The sequence below is a fragment of the Dasypus novemcinctus genome, chromosome 31 (genome assembly GCF_030445035.2).
Source record: "Dasypus novemcinctus isolate mDasNov1 chromosome 31, mDasNov1.1.hap2, whole genome shotgun sequence".
In the NCBI taxonomy this organism is placed as follows: Eukaryota; Metazoa; Chordata; class Mammalia; order Cingulata; family Dasypodidae; genus Dasypus; species Dasypus novemcinctus.
The window spans coordinates 18794376-18813663 of record NC_080703.1 but is presented as its reverse complement, the minus strand read 5'-3'; the positions used below and the strand labels follow the sequence as shown (position 1 = coordinate 18813663).

The window sequence follows — 19288 nt, the reverse complement described above, 5'->3', positions numbered from 1 at the left end:
ACAGAAGATTTAAGTCTGAGATATAGTTAATGGGTATAGTGTTAAATATAGGCCCAAATAAAAGGGGTAGAAGAATCATGTGTAGGGAAATTATAAATGAGTCTACCCTGTTACATTTGAGAAATAGGTTGTTACATATTTCAAGGTAAAGCCCACTGATAGGTGCTGATTTCAAGGGATTGTGTGCCTTCCCTAAATTGTCTAGTATGGCTTTTGAGGCTTGTTCACAGTGGCAGTTAGTGAGATCTGCCTGAGGCATGTGTAAATGTAATCTCTGGAACGACCCTGCCCCGCCCCCAACTCATTTTGAAATCTCTTAGCTGTAAAAAACTCTTTTGTATTTGATGTTTCCCCCTTTTGGTCAAGGTCTTTTTACAAATGCATCACCTGTTGGTGCTTGGTATTAACCCCTCAGTGCCAGGAAGTCTCAGCCCCAGGGGTCGTGCCCTACACTGGGGGAAGGTAGCGCGTTTATTTTCTGAGTTTGGCTTAGAGAGAGTAATAGGAGGTTTTCAGGAGGTAACTCTTAGGCAATAGTTATTATTAGGCTAAATTTCAATTTTATAAGAATTAGGTTCATAGTTACAAGCACTAATATTGAGGGCTTGCCGTACCAGTCTGTTTTCTTTTATCAGGTACGGCTTATGTACTTGAGAGATTCTTGCCTCTCTATTTGAGAACATAGTAGGACTTCCCAGGACGGAAGTTTAATATTTTGTTGTTTATTGTGTGGGTCTTCACCCACTGAGATAACATGAGATGTGTGATTTGCAACTATTTTCTCCCATTTTGTGGGTTGTCTTTTCACTTTCTTGATATAGTTCTTTGATGCACAGTTTTTTTTCTATTTTCATTTAATGATGCGATACACAAATGCTGACTTTATATATTCACGTACTACATCTTCATTTACATTTACAACACAAAAGATTGGTGAACTCAGAAGAACTACTGTAATCACTATACAGAACATAATATATTAATATTTCAAAAACTTATTTCAACCCATTTCTTCTTTTATACTCTAAAATATTTTCATTATGTTTGTTGATGATATAGCCCCACAGAAAATGGTGGTGGCCAAGGTCAGTCCAACTTTCAGCTCGTCAGCAGTGCTGTGCAGCAGCTCTGGAATGTAGAACTTTGACCGCAGGGAAGGGCTGTAGGGAACCTGGCGGGGCCAGCAGTTTGGAGAGGGGATGCAGCAATGCGGACATCACCATCTGCCAGGCTGGGCTCAGCCTCGCTCTCCACCCCCCAACAAAGTTTGTTGTTTTTTTTCCGGAGGTACTGGGGTTTGAACCTGGGACCTTGTATGTGGGAAGCAGGTGCTCAAACCACTGAGCTACACCTGCTTCCCAGTTTTAAATTTTGATGAAGTCCATGGTACCTAACTTTTTTTAATTTTGGTATCACATCTAAGAATCATTGCCAAATCCAAGATCCTGAAGATTTTCCCAATGTTGTCTTCTAAGAGTTTTATGGTTTTCACTCTTATATTTAGGTAATTGGTCTACTTTGAATTAATTTTTGTATATGGTATGAAGTAGGGACCTATTTTTAAGTTTTTGATATGCACCTCTAAGTTTATTTCATAACACAGTTACAAGTGATTGCAACCCATAGTGTGAAGTATACAAGGCTGTACCAAGAGGTATTGAGACTAATTTCAGGCAATGACGTTGATAATGGAAAGAAAGGGCAAAATTGTTAGTACTAGAGTGCACACTCCATGAAGATAGAGTGTTGTTTTTTTTTAAAAAATTATAAATATTTTAAATTAAAATTTCAAACATCAAAGCATAAATGTTAATATTTGATGGTTGGAAAATACAGCATCTTTTTCCTTGTGTTACCACAAGTATTGGCATATGGAGACAATGCCACCTGAAACCAAGTCTTTTAGGCACTTGGGTGTTGTTTTTTTGCTTTACTGCTAGTTATAAGAGAGAAACAAATGAAATGATTTAATATTCTATTTTCAACACTGTTGGCACTACTGACTTAAGAATTAGTATCCTTATATATATAAAATTTTAAAAATTTATTTATTTATTTATTTATCCCCCCCACCCCCGCGGCTTACTTGCTGCCTGCTCTCTTTGTCCATTTGCTGCGGTTCTTCTGTGTCCGCTTGTCTCCCTTTGTTGTGTCATCTTGCTGCACCAGCTCTCTGCGGGCGTGAACCATCAGCTCTCTGCAGGCGCGGGCGAGTTTGCCTTTACAAGGAGGCCGTGGGACGCAAACCCAGGGCCTCTCATATGGTAGATGGGAGCCCAATCGATTGAGCCACAGCTGCTTCCCTATATTCTTTTTTTTTAAATATTTATTTATTTTTCTTCCCCTTCCCCTCCCCCCACCCCACTGTTTTTGCTGTCTATGTCCATTCGCCTTGTGATCTTCTGTATCTATTTCTCTTTTTGTCTTCTTGTCTTTCTCCAAGATTCACCAGGATTTGATCCTGGGGCCCTCTGATGTGGAGAGAAGTTTCCTATCAATTGTGCCACCTCAGTCCTGGTCCCTACACGCTTTACCTTGACTCTCCCTTTCATCTCTCTTTTGTTGCATCATCATCTTGCTGTGTTACTGTCTTGCGCAGGCACTGGCTTACTGTGCAAGTACTCAGGTCACCATGTGGGCACTCACGTGGGCACTTGGCTCATTGCGCAGACACTAGGCTTGCCACGTAGGCACTCATGTGGGTACTTGGCTCACCACACGGGTGCTTGGCTTGCCACGCAGACACCCACGTGGGCACTCGGCTTGCCACGTGGGCTCTGGCTTGCTATGCAGGCATGCTTTCTCTTTTTTTTCACCAGGGGCCCCTGGGATTGAACCCAGGTCTCCCATATGGTAGGTTGAGGCCTTATCACTTGAGCCACATTCTCTTCCCTCCTTATATATTCTTGAAACACTTTAGATTCTAGTATTTTAAAAATGGGAACAATTTCTTTTTCACCAATGACAGTTCTTAAGATTTTAGGTTCCTTTTAGTCTGTTCACTGAGATAATAAGAATGAGGAAATGCCTTTTCATTTACTTAGGTTTTTTCCCCATTAGTCAAGAACTTCCTGGGTGGCACGGAAGCAGGGCAGCAGCAGCCTTCTGGAGCCCACAGGAGTTGCTGCCATTCAGTTCTGGAGAGACTTTGATTTGTTCACTCTTACATGAATGAATGAGTAAATCAACTTTACTTGGGTACTGACTAAATTGTGTGAAGTGGAAGAAAAATGCCTACATTAAGGTAGTTAGGAAACTAGGGAGTAATTAGTAGAAATTTGGGTGAGGTTCATGAAGAGGGAAGGTCACCATTAAAGAAATGCTTTAGAAAGCTTGAGGTAAAGAACTGAAAAGTTCAAACCAAAGATCTGGCAATAGCAGATACTAGAGTAGAGAACCTTTAAGAAAGCAGTTTTATCAGTAGGCATGGAGTTTTTTAAATTTTATTTTAATTATTATTTTTCACTTTTATGTATTTTTAGGGGGGATCAGGGATTAAACCTGGGACCTTATACATGGGAAGCAGGTGTTCAACCACTGAGCTACACCTATTCCCCAGGAATTCACTTTAGAGTATTAAGGAAGCTGCCTGGAAGTTTAGGGCAGAATATATATACCACCCTTTTTTTTTTAAAAACCACTTTTATTGATACATATCAACAAAGCATAGAATTTATGCAAAGTGCACAATTAGTGATGTATATACCACTCTTGCAAAGCATTTATCTATTTACTTTTCTTTTGAAAGGAAGAAAGAATAACTCCAGGGGAGTTAAGGCAGAGGAATTCCCTCTCCTCCTTTAAATGTAAGGGTAGGAAAGAAAAGGAATAGAAAGGAAGAAATAATATTTAAGACTCCTCTCATCTTTGAATTTTGTAATTCTCTGATAGTTTCCTGTAACTTTATTGTGCCCCCTACTTTCACATGAAAGCTCAAATAACCCTTAGCTTAACACTAATGCCTTCCACAATTTTACACCAACCTTTCTTTGAATATTTCATTACTCATTTGGTACATATCTACTGTCCTATATATTTCCTCTTATGTGTACTTTTCTTATTAGTTTGAATACTGTATAACTATGTCAGTATATAGGTGCTTATTATATTTTAGTTCCTTCTTCCTTTTCCTTCATATTTACTTAGTTTTTAGTGCATAAGACTGTGGTTGGTGACTTTGGGGTCTGTAAAAATGTATATGATAAGATCCTTGCCATAAAAGGATTTCAAGTAGAGAAGATGAGAGAAGGAAAATTAGCATTTATTGAGCACTTCTTATGAATCAGGGATTATGAGAAACTTTCACACAGGTTTATTAAACAAATACATACACGAGGGGCTATAGCACAAGTACATGAATATGTAAAAAGCTGTATCAAGTGCTGTAGGATATCATTCATCAAGAAATATTTACTGAAAGTGTACTTTGCGCCAGTTGCAATGATAAGTGCCAGGAATACAGTTTTAGCTCTCATTGAGCTTACGATTTTGTGGGCAGTGCAGAAAATAAATGGACAATAACGGTGTAGTATGTTAAGTTCCACAGTGATTAGAAATCCACAGTTAAGTACCTGCTTTCGTGGAGCGGAGAGAGAGACAAATGATTATCCAGTAAATGACGTGGCACCATAGGAGGAGGAGATACAGAGGGTGACAGGAAGCTATGAGAAGGGGCATCTAACTCATCTTTGTGAGCTGGAAGATAATGATATTCAGGCTGAGATCAGAAGGAAGAATAGGAGTTAGCTAGGCAGAGAGGATGGCGTAGGTGCATTTGAGGAGAGGGAAAAGTAGGAGAAAATGTCTAGGTGGAGAGCAAATCATAGCTCACTTGGAGTTTACTGTGGCTGAATCATGGGATTGGGGTATGTTTGAGTGGGCTTAGTGGAGAGAGTAAGAATGAGAACAGAGAAGTAAGCAGGGCCCTGATCACACAGAGCCTTATAAGACATTTTACCACACCAAGTCTTATTTAAATTAATAAACTAAGAGTAAGCTTGGACATTTGGATTAGTTTCCTACTCTGGGTTTAGTTTATGACCTTAGTTAAGTCATTCACATCCCTGTTTCAATATGTTTCTCTTTGGCATGAGAATTGTTAATCATCTCACAGAAGTGGGATGAACTAATATTTTGCAAAAGCAAAATAAAAACACCTGCTAATTATTAGTAATTATCCTCCGTGACTATTAAACCAGATTTCCCAAGCTGGGTCTTTAAGGATACCTCGAAGTAAAATGTGTGTCCCAGTGGAGGCCTCGTGCGATGCTGTGGCAGGCTGTGATAAATACTGAGCAAAAGGAGGAGAGTCAGAACAGACTCAGGGGAAACCAAGTGATTTTAACATTTTTTAAAATTATTTTTTGATTTAACCATTCTCCAAGAGGTTAGGACTGTGGAGATCCCAGGAAGGTTGTAACATAGAATTCAGAGTCCTAAATCTGGATTTGCTAACTTGTAGTGTTTATTTTAGATTTACATATAATGAGTTATCATGTTTTCTCTTTTTTTGTAGAAAGAAATTCAAGCCATGAGTCAGTGCCATCATCCTAATATTGTGTCCTATTACACGTCTTTTGTTGTGAAAGACGAGTTATGGCTAGTCATGAAGCTGCTAAGTGGAGGTGAGTAGAGTACAATGAAATATTAACTTCTGTGGGTTGAGAAGCTAATAAAAGTTTTCTTCTTTTCATTCAGGTTTGGTTTCATGGACATTTTTGCATTTGAGGAAATACTGAGAATATAGTATCTGCTAGATATGTTAGTGTATGAGCTGAAACATTCCACATATTGCATTGAGTTGTTACGCTTCTTAAATCTCTTAATCTAGGATGATTTCCTTCCCTTTCCACCTTTCCATGGCATAAACTTGTTGAAGGGCCTTGTCCAGTTATCTTATAGAATGTCCCACATTCTGGATTTATCTGATTATTTTCTCTTGGTGGTATTTTACTTGTTTTTATATTCCTGTTTCTTGCAGATTGAAAATTAGATTAAAGTCTTGATTAGATGAAAGTTTAATATTTCTGGATATGCATCATATCAGGAAGCATTTGATGTATGATTATATCTTATTTAATAATGATGTTAACTTTGCTAAAGATTACAATAGTTGGACCTCTCCATGGAAAAGATTTTTTTTTCCTCATTGCAGTTAATAAGTAAATTGTGATACAGTACTTTAGCATGTCAGTATCCAGTTCCCTGTCAGTCTTTCATTGAATGATTTTAGCATCTATTAACAATCCTTGTTTGAATCAATTATTAGGGTTTGCAAGGTGATTTTTCTTATTGAATCTTCTTTTATGTTCGTAAACTGGCATTCTTTTGTGAAGAGAAACTTTGCCTTATCAGCTAGGAATCTGATTAATTTGTACTGCAGTTCCTACTGAAAAGACAGGATCTTTTTTTTTTCAGGTACCAATTGGTTGATATTATAGAGTTGGTCTAAAAGTCACTTTCATTGGTAGCAAATGAGAGAATTTTTTCTTTTTTCCCAGTTGGGTGGAACTTTCCTTTTATTAAGTATCATTTTAGACTCATGGATTTTTATGTGTTCTATGAGTTTCAGTCAGTTATACTTTTTCATGCTTATGTTGTCTAGAATTTTGTCAGTGGAAATTCCTCTAAGTGTCCTGTTGTGTCCTTTTGACATGAACCCGTCAATCTTTGATACTTCTTGCCTTTTAGTTCAAGATTTCCTAGACACACTTTTATATTCCTTTTCCCAGACCCAGAATCAGCCACTTCTGTAGCAGCTCTGGTATATATTATTGGGGAATGGTATTATAAAAGTAAAACCTGGGTGCTTAGGGTGCTCATTGCTACTGCAGTGTCAGTTCTTCTAGTTTTTGTTAATTGACAGAGCCTGGAAATTTAACATATTGAAAAGAAACCATGATTTAACATTAATGTTTCCAATTCAAATTTAACATTACAGGTTTAAAAAAAAATTCTTTAGTATTATACTTGAATCGCCTTTCTCTTATACAGAAAATCTGGGTTCCCAGTATTAACATCATTACTTATGTGTGTATTCTGCAATATACATACAATTATTTCTATTTTATTCCTTGTAATAAAGTATAAGTATTATTGATTACAAACAGTGGACCCTTGGCACATATAGACTGAACATTTTGTTACAGTCATCTGAAGGCCTATGCCATGAGTAAAATTGTCATTTTGTCAAGGCATAGATTTGAATTAGATGGCAAGGTTGGTAGAACTAGTGACTGATTAAGCCACCTGGACTTCCAATCACTGTGCTGCTTGACCTTTGTTTGCATATATATTTTGTGGGGAAACATGATTTTCCATTTAGAAAGCAGGGTTCCAGGAAAGTGAATCCATGTTTGTTTAATTTGCTATTTGAGTACTGCCTGTCATTGAACACCAAACTTCCAAAGGGAGGTTGTAAAGGAAGGAGTATAGGCTTAAAAATTAATTTGCAGCTTTCATACTGAACAGTTGTATGTCACTGGGCAAACTTTTCAACTCTTTGAACTTGTTTACTTGTCTGTTAAATGGGGATACTTTTCTGCATTTCAGGGTATTTGTGAGGAATAAATGAGATGATGTATGTACAGCATTCACAACCATGCTGACATGTAGTAGGCGCACAAGAAATTTTTGTCATTAATGATAGTAATAATCCCTTGCTATGTGATGCTTTTCAGTGTAGCCAGAATCACCTTTTTGTTTCAATCCCATTAGTGACACACTGGAGAAACTGGATTGCTTTGTTAAAGGCCCTGTTCATATGATGGTTGGAAGCCTTGCTAACACCAGCCACCTTTCAAGATGGTGGCCAAGCATGGTTCTTTCAGTATGGACAGATATGGGAATATTAGGTAATACTGTATCTTTCATTATTGATCACCTATAGCATAATTTTTATTTGTAATTTACAAAATTGTATAACCCAGTTTTTAATGTTTTACGAAACGTGCTCTGATGAATAGGAATAAATTCTTCCTCTGCTTAATTCTCTCATGCATACCATGCCTGTCCTAAGCAGAATGACAAATATACACACACACACACATACATATACATATAGGTATACGTATATGTACACATTTAAAAAAAATTTTTTTTGAGGTATGGGGGCAGCCAGGGATTGAACCTGGGACCTCTTAAGTGGGAAGCCTGTGCACAACCACTGAGCCACATCAGCTCCCCTGTGTTGTTTTTTTTTTCCTTGCTTGTTTTTTTTTTTGTTTTTAGGAGGTACCGGGATTTGAACCTGGGACCTCCCTTGTGGGCACCAGGTGCTCTACTGCTTGAACCACATCTGCTCCATATATATATATAATATATATAATATATATATATATATATTTTCCCCATTTACCAGTAATTTTATTAACCTGATGAAAAGTGAAATTTGGCCAAAAATAATCACCATGCATTTACAAAACAATTAGTATTCTAATTGCTGTTCAGAGACAACCAGTATTTATTAAGCACCTCCTATTTTCCAGGACTAAAAACATACTACCTTAATAAATTCTCAAACCCATCCTACAAGATAGGTAACAGTATCTTTTATTTTACAGGTGAGAAAACTAAGACTCAGACTAATAGGAATTTGCCCATACACATAGGAGAACCATAGGCTGTCCTATTTAATTACAGTGACTGCCAGTTTTAAGAAAACATCACCTAATTTTCACATTTGTATTACTACCACTCTTTGTTTCTGCATTCATTTTTCTTAAATTCTTGTGGACTTGAGCAGTATTTTTATTTATATCATCACTTCTCTTTCCTACTTGTCACCCTAAGGTCTTCATCACATGTCTATAATTATTTGCTTATAAATTTCATTAAAATATGCAGAAATGGAAATTTATAGTATTATCACTGTGTCATTCTGTTATTTAAAAATGACAAGTACGCACTTTAAAAAGCTACAGCTATTGGGAAATGGACTTTGGCCCAGTGGTTAGGGCGTCCGTCTACCACATGGGAGGCCCGTGGTTCAAGCCCCGGGCCTCCTTGACCCGTGTGGAGCTGGCCCATGCGCAGTGCTGATGCGCGCAAGGAGTGCCGCGCCACGCAGGGTGTCCCCCGCATAGGGGAGCCCCACGCGCAAGGAGTGCACCCATAAGGAGAGCCGCCCAGCGCGAAGGAGGGAGCAGCCTGCCGAGGAATGGTGCCACCCACACTTCCCGTGCCGCTGACGACAACAGAAGCGGACAAAGAAACAAGAAACAAGACGCAGCAAAAAGACACAGAAAAGGGAAATGGACTTTGGCCCAGTGGTTAGGGCGTCCGTCTACCATATGGGAGGCCCGCGGTTCAAACCCCGGGCCTCCTTGACCCGTGTGGAGCTGGCCATGCGCAGCGCTGATGCGCGCAAGGAGTGCCGGGCCACGCAAGGGTGTCCCCAGCGTGGGGGAGCCCCACGCACAAGGAGTGCGCCCGTGGGGAGAGCCGCCCAGCGTGAAAAGAACGAGCAGCCTGCCCAGGAATGGCGCCGCCCACACTTCCCGTGCCGCTGACGACAACAGAAGCGGACAAAGAAACAAGACGCAGCAAATAGACACCAAGAACAGACAACCAGGGGAGGGGGGAAAATTAAATAAAATAAATAAATCTTTAAAAAAAAAAAAAAAAAAAAAAAAAAGACACAGAAAACAGACAACCGGGGGAGGGGAGGGGAGTTAAATAAAAAAAAAAAAAAAAAAGCTACAGCTATTGAAAAGATATAAACCATGATTTCTATAATATATTTACATATTTTAACCTCATTTTCATCTTTTTGGTTTATAAATATAACCTTACAAATACAGGATGTAAAAGGTTAAATGACTGTATTAAGATGGAAAATCATATATAAGGTACTGAAATATATATTCTTTAAAGTACCTCTCCTAAGAACTGGCCTAATGAGTGGTTCCTTACTTTAGTTCATCTGAATAAAACTATAGAAAGAGTGTTTTCGTTTGTAGTACAGATAAATAAGTAGCCAAAAGGTCAGACTATACAGAATTCAATAAAGATTCAGGATATTCCAATATTTTCTGATAGCGAATTCTAGTCGTCTAGTAATATGTAAGTATAATCTTATAGAAAACCTGTCCTATTAAAAGTGTCTTCATAGAAGGTAAAGAACTATAAAGAAACAGACTACATCAGAAATGTAGTCCGTGTCCTCCATTACAGATTAGGGACTGAGGCTCAAGCTTGCTAAGTAGCCTAAGTCATATGCCAGTGATAGAACCAGGTCTGCTTCCTAAGCCTAACTTTTATTTGGGGCTTTTTTTTTTTTAATACCGTATCACAGTGTTCTCATTTCATGACATAATCATATTATTTATTTACTATAATTTAACTTTAATTTGGAAAATTATCAAGGATTAAAATGTTTTTACCCACAGCTCAACAGTTCTCTAGTTTTTCTAAAAAATGAGCATTGCAAGAACAGAATGTAGTTCATAACAGAGCACTTTCATTGCTTCATTAAAATGAGAAATTTATATAGGAAAAAGTTCATTTTACATATAATTTTGGTTTGGCTGAAGAAAGCATGGTTGTAACTTTAAAACTTCTTCATATCATAGTAACTTCCTAAATTGTTAAATGGTTTTCTATAATCTTGACATTTTCTTCAGATAGCCAGTTTTCCTCTTTTAGCTGCCTTATAAGAGCTTCTGAAGACATCAGTCATCCTAGAGGTTGTTGCTCTTGGAGCTCAAGAAGTGTTATCTTTGATTGTAGCTTGGAAACTTTCTCCCATACATGATCCTTATTTATGTCTTGTCTGCTATAAGAATGTTCAATTTGTAAAACTTATGTTTCATAGTCTGTCTCCTTATATAAGGAGTCCTCAGTGTCTGTGTCTTCCATTTCCACAGTTTCTTATTGGGCAGGAATAAAAGAATTAATTGTAGGTCTAGAGTTTTCAGTGGATACAAAAATGTCAATAACAGATTCCTTATGTTTAATTCTCAACTGTTTGTGCTGAATAAGACTGGATTTTCCTGTGCTCACTTAATTTCCTTGGAATTATTAGTAAAATTTGGATTAGCAAATGATTGGTAGCTATTTAAGCACTTGAGTTTTCAAAGACTGCTGAATACTGTCTGAATCTGAAGTTGTCAAAGTAATAGTTGTAGAATTTAGATTGTCAAAAGGTGTGTGAGGGCGGTGGACTTGGCCCAGTGGTTAGGGCGTCCATCTACCACATGGGAGGTCTGTGGTTCAAACCCCGGGCCTCCTTGACCCGTGTAGAGCTGGCCCATGCGCATTGCTGATGCACGCAAGGAGTGCTGTGCCACACAGGGGAGTCCCCCGTGTAGGGGAGCCCCACACGCAAGGAGTGGCCCCGTAAGGAGAGCCGCCCAGAGCGAAAGAAAGTGCAGCCTGCCCAGGAATGGCGCCACACACATGAAGAGCTGACACAAGATGAAGCAACAAAAAGAGACACAGATTCCCGTGCCGCTGACAACAACAGAAGTGGACAAAGAAGACGCAGCAAATAGACATAGACAACAGACAACTGGGGGGGGGGGGGGGAGGGTGGGGAAGGGGAGAGAAATAAATAATCTTAAAAAAAAAAAAAGATGTATGAAATACACCTACACGTGTATCTTGGTTAACTGATGTTTCCAAAGTCGATTCTGGTTTTTCAGTATCTTGTATAATCAGGTTGAGTTAATATATTATTTTATATACTTTCTGTTTTTGGAGTTGGTGGCTGTGCCAGGACAGTTGAATCAAGTAATTCTGTACATTCAGGGAACACATTCTTGTAACTCATTTGAAGCAAATGATTCCTCCTCCTTATCTGCCATTTTTTCCTTCTGAGACTTTTTTTTTTCCTGATGCTTTTTTTTGGAGAAGTCTTTTCCCTAGAAAATAATATATTCAAATTCTAAAAAAGATGCCCTCTCTAGGCTTATTCTCGTATTAATTAGAGCAGGTAAATTTAACTATAACTTTGAGCAGTACACTGGCCAAGTAGGTTTATTTGGTTAAAAAATATGCTCTAATAATATGCTCTATAGAAACAACACAAATATACTTTAAGGTGCTTTTTAAAAAAGCATTAAGCATATTCAATATGTAAGGTAAACGTTTCAGATCATTCAAAAGACCACTAAAAATCTTTGCTTGTTAACTTATGTTATTAACTTTGTAACTTCTGTGTTATCTTTTGCTTGTTTTAAGCTATGCTTCATGACATTTAATCAAAATTTTTTGGAAAGAATATTACTTTTTTGGTAAAAGCACAGATTTTTCTTTTTTTCTCAAATGTTTGTTTTTGCAACAGTTATCTTTCCGTCTCATCCCTCCATCTGTTCACCTGCCTGCCAGTCTGCTACTATTAACCCCCTTCTCCCTAAGTGCAAAACTGATTGTCTTCTAGCAAAGAAAATATTGTTAGAATTGCAGTTTGTTTCAGCTATCAAATACCCCATCTGATATGTCAAGAGAGTCAGGAGTAAAATGGTCGCTACATAGAAACTGGTATTTACTGGGAATCCATGAATCATGTTTCATATTCTTTAACTATTTTTCAAGTCTTTCTTTGTCATGCAGAGGAAACAGGTGAAAATTCACCTTCCAGTCTTTATTGTTCTGTCCCCGATGGTTATTATAGCAAATGGCCACACAGTAGTGAGGGATCGCTCAGGTGATGGTTGGGGGGAGAGACCCAGCAAGGGGTGCAGACCTACCCTGTTCACTGAGGCGGGACCACCCCTATATATACTGTTATTTTATTTTATTTTATTTATTTATCCCCCCGCTCCCCCTGCTGTTGTGCTCACTATCTGCTCTCTTTGTCTATTTGTTGTTTGCTCTCTGTGTCTGCTTGTTTTCTTTTTTTCTTTTAGGACTTATCATGTGGGAGGGAGGCACCCAATTTCTTGAGCCACCTCTGCTCCCTACTTGTTGTGTCTCATTGTGTTTCCTCATCATGTCTCCTCACTGCATTATCTCATTGTGTCATCTTGTTGCATCAGCCTGTCCATGCCAGCTCACTATCTTGTTCTTTTTCTTTAGGAGGCACTGGGAACCAAAGCTTAGTCCTCCTATGTGGTAGGCAGGCGCCCAACTCCTTGAGCCACATCTGCTTCCCCCCTATGTATATTCTTTAGAATTCCTGTTTATCTCTAAGTGAGTGTATGTCCTGCCACAGAGGGGCAGAACATGTAGCTGGTTGTGATTTCTTCTAAATGTGGTTCTCTGACCCTCCTAGTCTGTAGTTTCCTGGGATAGTGCCCAATTTTTGCAGCCTGTCACTCAGCAAATTTCCTGGAAGATAATTTTCAGGCATGTTCCAGGCATAACTCATGTAGAAATTATAAATGATTTACATTTTTGTGAGTTAATCATTACATCTAAACGTTCTTCAGAAAATGAAATCCTGCTTTATAAATTAAATATTCAAACTGAACAGCTACATTAAACAAAGCTTAGTAAACAAAAGCTAAAACTAAGCACAACTTGTAAGTTTTTTTTTAACAGAGGAGGAAACTACGTCAGGATTTATTTATTTTTAAATATTTATTTCCCCCCTCCCCACGCCCCACCCCAGTTGTCTGTTCTGTGTCTATTTGCTGCATTGTCTTCTTTGTTCACTTCTGTTGTTGTCAGCGGCACGGGAATCTGTGTTTCGTTTTGTTGCATCATCTTGTTGTGTCAGCTCTCCGTGTGTGCGGAGCCATTCCTGGGCAGGCTGCACTTTCTTTTGTGCCGGGCGGCTCTTCTTCCGGGGCGCACTCCTTGCGCTTGGGGCTCCCCTATGCGGGGGACACCCCTGCGTGGCAGTGCACTCCTTGCGCGCATCAGCACTGCGCATGGGCCAGCTCCACACGGGTCAAGGAGGCCCAGGGTTTGAACCGTGGACCTCCCATGTGGTAGACGGATTCCCTAACCACTGGGCCAAGTCCGCTTCCCCTGCGTCAGGATTTAATAGCTCAGTTAAAATGCCATTCACCAAATACTTATTGGTGAACCAAACTGTTGGCTCCTTGTTTTCATGGACCTTATATTTTATAGGGATAAATTGTTATTAAATATTAGTTATAAACATATATATAGTAATTTTATGTATTATAATAAGTATGTACAGTGCTGTGAAGAAATACCAGCAATTGAGCAAGTACAGTAAAACTTAGACTTATTGATGGAGAATGGGTGTGGGGGGGGTGATGTTCATCTGAGACTGAATAGCCAGTTTTAGTGGGGGTTAGGGTAGTATCTGGGGAAGGAGAAAAGTGATCCAGATAGAGGGAACACCACAAAAAAGGATTTGAAAGCTGTGTGGAAGAGTCTTGGGAACTGATGAGGCATCAGAGCTAGAGCAGAGAGAGTGAAAGGGGATTGGATGAGGCTTACTGACAAGCACGGGCTTGCTTTGAATAATTATAAATAACCAGAGTTAACAGAAATATGAATAGGGTAACTCTTTCAGCCAAAATATTTAAAACCAAAGTATATTTTTGATTTAGTATCATAGTTCTGGTGTAGAATTTAATAAGGTTATTAAATTGCAAACTGAATAGCTACTGTCACTTAAATGCACCAACCAGGTGAGTATCATTATTATAATAATTTTGTAATGCTTCCTTATAGTTTCAATAATTTTTGCTAATTAAAATCCTGATAACTGAATTTTGGGATTCATTAATACATAAAGTTTGCCTTTAGAAATTGAAAATACTTTTTATCTAAATAACTATTACAACAATTTATTAGTACCAATCTGCAAAATAAGATTTTTACAAATCAAAATGATTAAGAAAGGTTCTGAGAGGAAAAGAGAAAGAAGTACCTGTAGGACTAAAGGGATAAAGTGTAGAAATGCAAGAATCTTAACTTAAATTCACTCTAATGAATTATTTTGTTGTTGAGGGATTACCTCAATTTTACTATCTTCTAAGAGTTAAAATGTATGGGGAATTCCTTGGTCTAAGTAGGACCAGGCAAAATAGCTGATATTAATAGGCAGACTTCGGATATTTAGGCAGCAATGGAAGGTATATCTATTGGTCTGAAATGGAGTACTGAGACCAAGCAAATTGTGGCCCTTTTGAAACCTTCTCTGGCTCAGGAAATTACAACCAACCACCTCGGGCTAAAAATTGTTTAGTACTTCTAACAATACCAGTAAGTATATTGAAAGAATGTTTTTTCAAAGAAGTAAACTGAGGGCATTAACATGTTGGTGAGTTATTGATTTCATGAGCTGTAATTGTCAGATTTAACAAGTGTCTTAAGCTAGCAGGTGCTTCGCCATTTTTTTAATGTTATTTTGATATTTAATAATGATTTTCTTGGACACTTTTAAGTTTTGAATTGCTTTTTAAATGATCTGTGACACAGGTATGATATGTCGCTAAAAGAAGGTAGTTTTTTAAAATAGATGTTCTACACTCTAACATGTGTTTTATTAGAAAGTTTGTACCAAATCCTCGCTTTCCATGATTTGATTTACTTGTTTTTACTCTGAGGAATGTTTAGATTTTAGTGGCAGCATTTCTACCGACATCCTTCATCAAAGTAGTCTTGGTTGTTGAAATGCTTTTTAAAGGGGAGTAGATATGGCTCAGTAGTTGAGTGCCTGTTTCCCATGTACGGGTTCAATCCCCAGTGCCTCCTAAAAAGTGCTTTTTAAAATGCTGCTTCTGGGAAGCTGATGTGGCTCAACTGATAGAGCATCCACCTACCATATAGGAGGTCCAGGGTTTGATATCCAGGGTCTCCTGGCCTGTGTGGTGAGCTGGCTCACGTGGAGTGCTGCCACGCAAGGAGGCTGCCCTATACAGGGTGCCCCCTGTGCAAGGAGTGCCCCCGCACAAGGGGTGCAGCCCCGTGCAGGAGTGCAGCCCACCCAGGAATGGTGCCGCCCACATGGAGGACTGGTGCAGAAAGATTGCGCAACAAAAGAGACACAGAGAAGAGACAATTTGAGATGCAACGAACTAGGGCACTGAAGTTACCCAAGAGAATGATCACCTCTCTCCCACTCCAGAAGGTCCCAGGGTGGGTTCCTGGAGCCACCTAATGAGAATACAACAGACACAGAGGAACACAGCGAATGGACACAGAGAGCAGACAACAGAGTTGGGGAGAGGGGGGAGAAATAAGAAAAAAAAAATTCACCTCCTTGGGCTGTACCTCAGATCTCTTGGATGACAGTCTATAGTCTGGAAACCCACATTTTTAACTAGCTTGCCAAATAATTCCTTCACATGGTAAAAGTTCAATAGTCAATTATCACTGTAAAATATTTCTTTCAGATTGTACTGTTTGCTTAGCATATTTTACCTTTACCTTTCCCTTAGCTGATGTGAAAAATTCTAGTCAGGATTGCACGCACCATCGTCAAGTTAGATGTTGCACGATGCCGAGAAAATCACAGATCAAAGGAGGAGGACCTTCCAAGACCTAAAATTGTTTGTCAGTTAAGCCTGAAAGTTTTAGTGGCATGATGATCCCCCACCTGTAAAAATTAAATTGTTGGGAAGAAACTGAAACTGAAGAGAAGTTGTTATACCAGGGGAAGCTGAGACTTCTCATATAAGCTTTGTTTAGAATGTGTTCTTGACATAGACTGAGAATCTGCATTGCTTTCGTAGTCCTTTTGATATTTGGATGATGTGGAATCAATAAAAATCTTCTAAGATTTTGAAAAGGAACTCATGGCATTAATTCCTTCTTTAAGCTCTTTAAAAATACAGAACAACTTTTTACGTGCCTTAAGATCTTAGTTGCTCCATTTCAGCTGGACTGGAAGTTCCCTTAAAGTCACCAGTTATGTCATATATGTCCTGACATATTCCATGGCACAAGTCACAGTTCTTGCATATAATTGGGCTTAATTAATTTTTGACTGAATAAATTGAGTTAATTTTTAATTCCCAGTAGAAATTTTCCTATTTGCATTCCTTATTTTAGGTATTCTCTTAAGTTACAAACATGTAACTGGATCTTACTAAATAGTATTTAAGTGACCTGGATTTTTTCAGATGAAACATGTGTCCTATTAGTTTAATCACTCTACTTTTGGAATTAACTTGTGATTGATTAAACAAACAAAACTTATAAAACTTCTTCCTAAGGTTTCCCCCTCCAACCTTGTGGATCACGGCATGGAGAAGGGAAAAGAACCAGGTGTAGTAATGTGTTAGGAAAGCTGTCTGGACTGTGGAGCCCTCTGGTTCATTGTCTCAGAGAGTCAACTGGCTGTGTCCTGCTGGAGGTGGGGAGCCTTTGGCCTCGTTACCAGAGCAGGAGGAGGATCTGGGAATTTTATTTTCTCTTATATGAACTTTTAACTCTGTTCCCTGTTTTCAGTACTTTCTTTCAGTCTTCCCTCACTTCCCTTGGTCTGGTACTTGGTACTAGTAATTGTGAGGCTCTCTGACCTCTAGCTGGGATCTACTTTTATCCAGTTGGCATACCTGCTCTTTGGACTGAAGTTTCAGATTTCTCCACATTGCTTATCAGTTAATTTTTCTTTTCCTACTTTCCTTCCAAGAATTTGTTGGCATCTCTCTTCTGATACCTTTCTTCCTGTCTTCTTCTTTTTTCTGGGTTTATGCCCTTTTAATCAAGTTTATCAATTTAGTGGATTTTAAGTGGGAGCTAAACTTAGTTGAATTTCTGTTTTTGAGGAATTTACTACTACTTTCCATGTATTTGGAAGTACATGTTTTCTTTTAAATTTGTGAAGTAGAAGAAGTATCTACCAGAACAAGTTTTCAACAGAAGAATGTAAGTGGCTATTTGATTTTAGTCTTGATTAGTGAGGTCTTGTGCCAAGAAATGCATTGAATTTTGTCAGTGCAACCTGTTATGTTCCACACTTCCTATCACAATTTTGGTTCTGTATCTTTATGGGCCATTGTATTGCTAGAAATCTAATGAATCTCTAGAAGACTCTTTTTTATTATCAGTTTTTGTAGTGTGTGCACTATGATTTTAATTACTAACAGGTGTCTCCCCTTCCCCCCCCCCACTCCTTGCCCACATCTTTAGTGGAGCATTATTTCTTATCCTAGAAAGAATGAGATTGGTACAGCAGCTGAGAAAATATTTATTAATACATCCGTGCTTTTATTTAAAGAGAACTGTTTCTTTTATTCTTTATATATTTTTCTTTGCCTTACCTGTTTTATTTCTATAATTTATTAACCTAAAAAAATAGTTTTAGTCCTTAAGTTAGTTTATAAACAAATGTAATCTTTCTTTTCTAAGTATTTCTTCCCTAATTTGATCTTTTATCTTGATTCCTGCAGCAGTGCATCGTCTAATCTGCTATCGGAAGCTTACATTGGTTTGTGATATCTGCAGAGTTGTTGATGGGCAGGGTTTCCTTAGGGATTCTTCACGAGTGGTGAAAAATCTTCCATCACCTTTTCCAAATTTACATTAGAATTCTTAAGATGCTGCTGTTGTAAAACTATTTGGGTGTTAGCAGGCTGTTCTCTTTTTAGATTGGAATTTAAAATAAATTATTAATTTTAAGCTTCTGCACTTATTTATTTTTTGCTTTCTTTCCTACACAAGTTTATGATAAGGTTTACATGTGTCTTGACTTTAAATTGGCTTTGAATTATTTTGAATGAGTAAAAAGTTTATAGAAAACTACATCTTCTCTCTTTAGGTTCAGTTCTGGATATCATTAAACATATTGTGGCAAAGGGGGAGCACAAAAGTGGAGTCCTAGATGAATCTACCATTGCCACGATACTCAGAGAAGTGCTGGAAGGATTGGAATACCTTCATAAAAATGGACAGATTCACAGGTATGTGAAAGATAACACTCTTCTCTTTTAGATCAGTGCAGTGGTAATTGTGCTGTATATTTTATTTGAAAAACGGAGAGAAATCCATATTTTCCTGCCGAGAGGCAGTCATGGTTAACATTTTGGAATATTCCTTTCCAGTTTCTTTTATGTGCTTTAAAAAAATATTAGAAGTAATACTGCATATGGGAGGAGGATTGTGGGAAGATGGCCTAGTAGGGAGCCCGAGGACTCAGACCTTCCACCAGAACAGCTATTACACAGGTAGGAACTACCTGAAACAACTATTTTGACTCTCCAGAGACCAGTAGAACACTGTGCAGGATCCAGGGAAGAGCGGGAGAAAGAGTCTTGTTAAATTACAGTAAAGACCAGTAAATTACTCTCTCCACGGTGGTTACCAATGCCCATCCCCCACTTTTGTGGCAGCTTGCCCTGTGGTCCAGCCCCTAGCTAGCTTGCTCGTGACAGAAAGGAATGTAAAAATCATTTTTCCCAGGAACAGGGGTGGGCATGGC

General features: G+C 38.4%; 1 protein-coding gene and 1 pseudogene across 4 annotated transcripts in view; one reads left to right on the top strand and one right to left on the bottom strand.

The window, feature by feature from the left end:
- Nucleotides 1–19288, top strand: part of OXSR1 (oxidative stress responsive kinase 1) — a 146661-nt gene that overhangs the window by 29500 nt on the left and 97873 nt on the right. For 3 of the 4 annotated variants that reach the window (XM_058290744.2, XM_058290745.2, XM_058290743.2), the window contains exons 3-4: nucleotides 5516–5624; nucleotides 18629–18770. In XM_058290744.2, coding sequence (XP_058146727.1) covers nucleotides 5516–5624; nucleotides 18629–18770 — 251 coding nt within the window. Of the gene's footprint in view, nucleotides 1–5515; nucleotides 5625–7716; nucleotides 7854–18628; nucleotides 18771–19288 lie in introns of all 4 variants that reach the window. The other variant, XM_071212876.1, reaches the window with a different exon arrangement.
- On the bottom strand, nucleotides 10561–11757 carry LOC101417874 (THAP domain-containing protein 5-like; annotated as a pseudogene).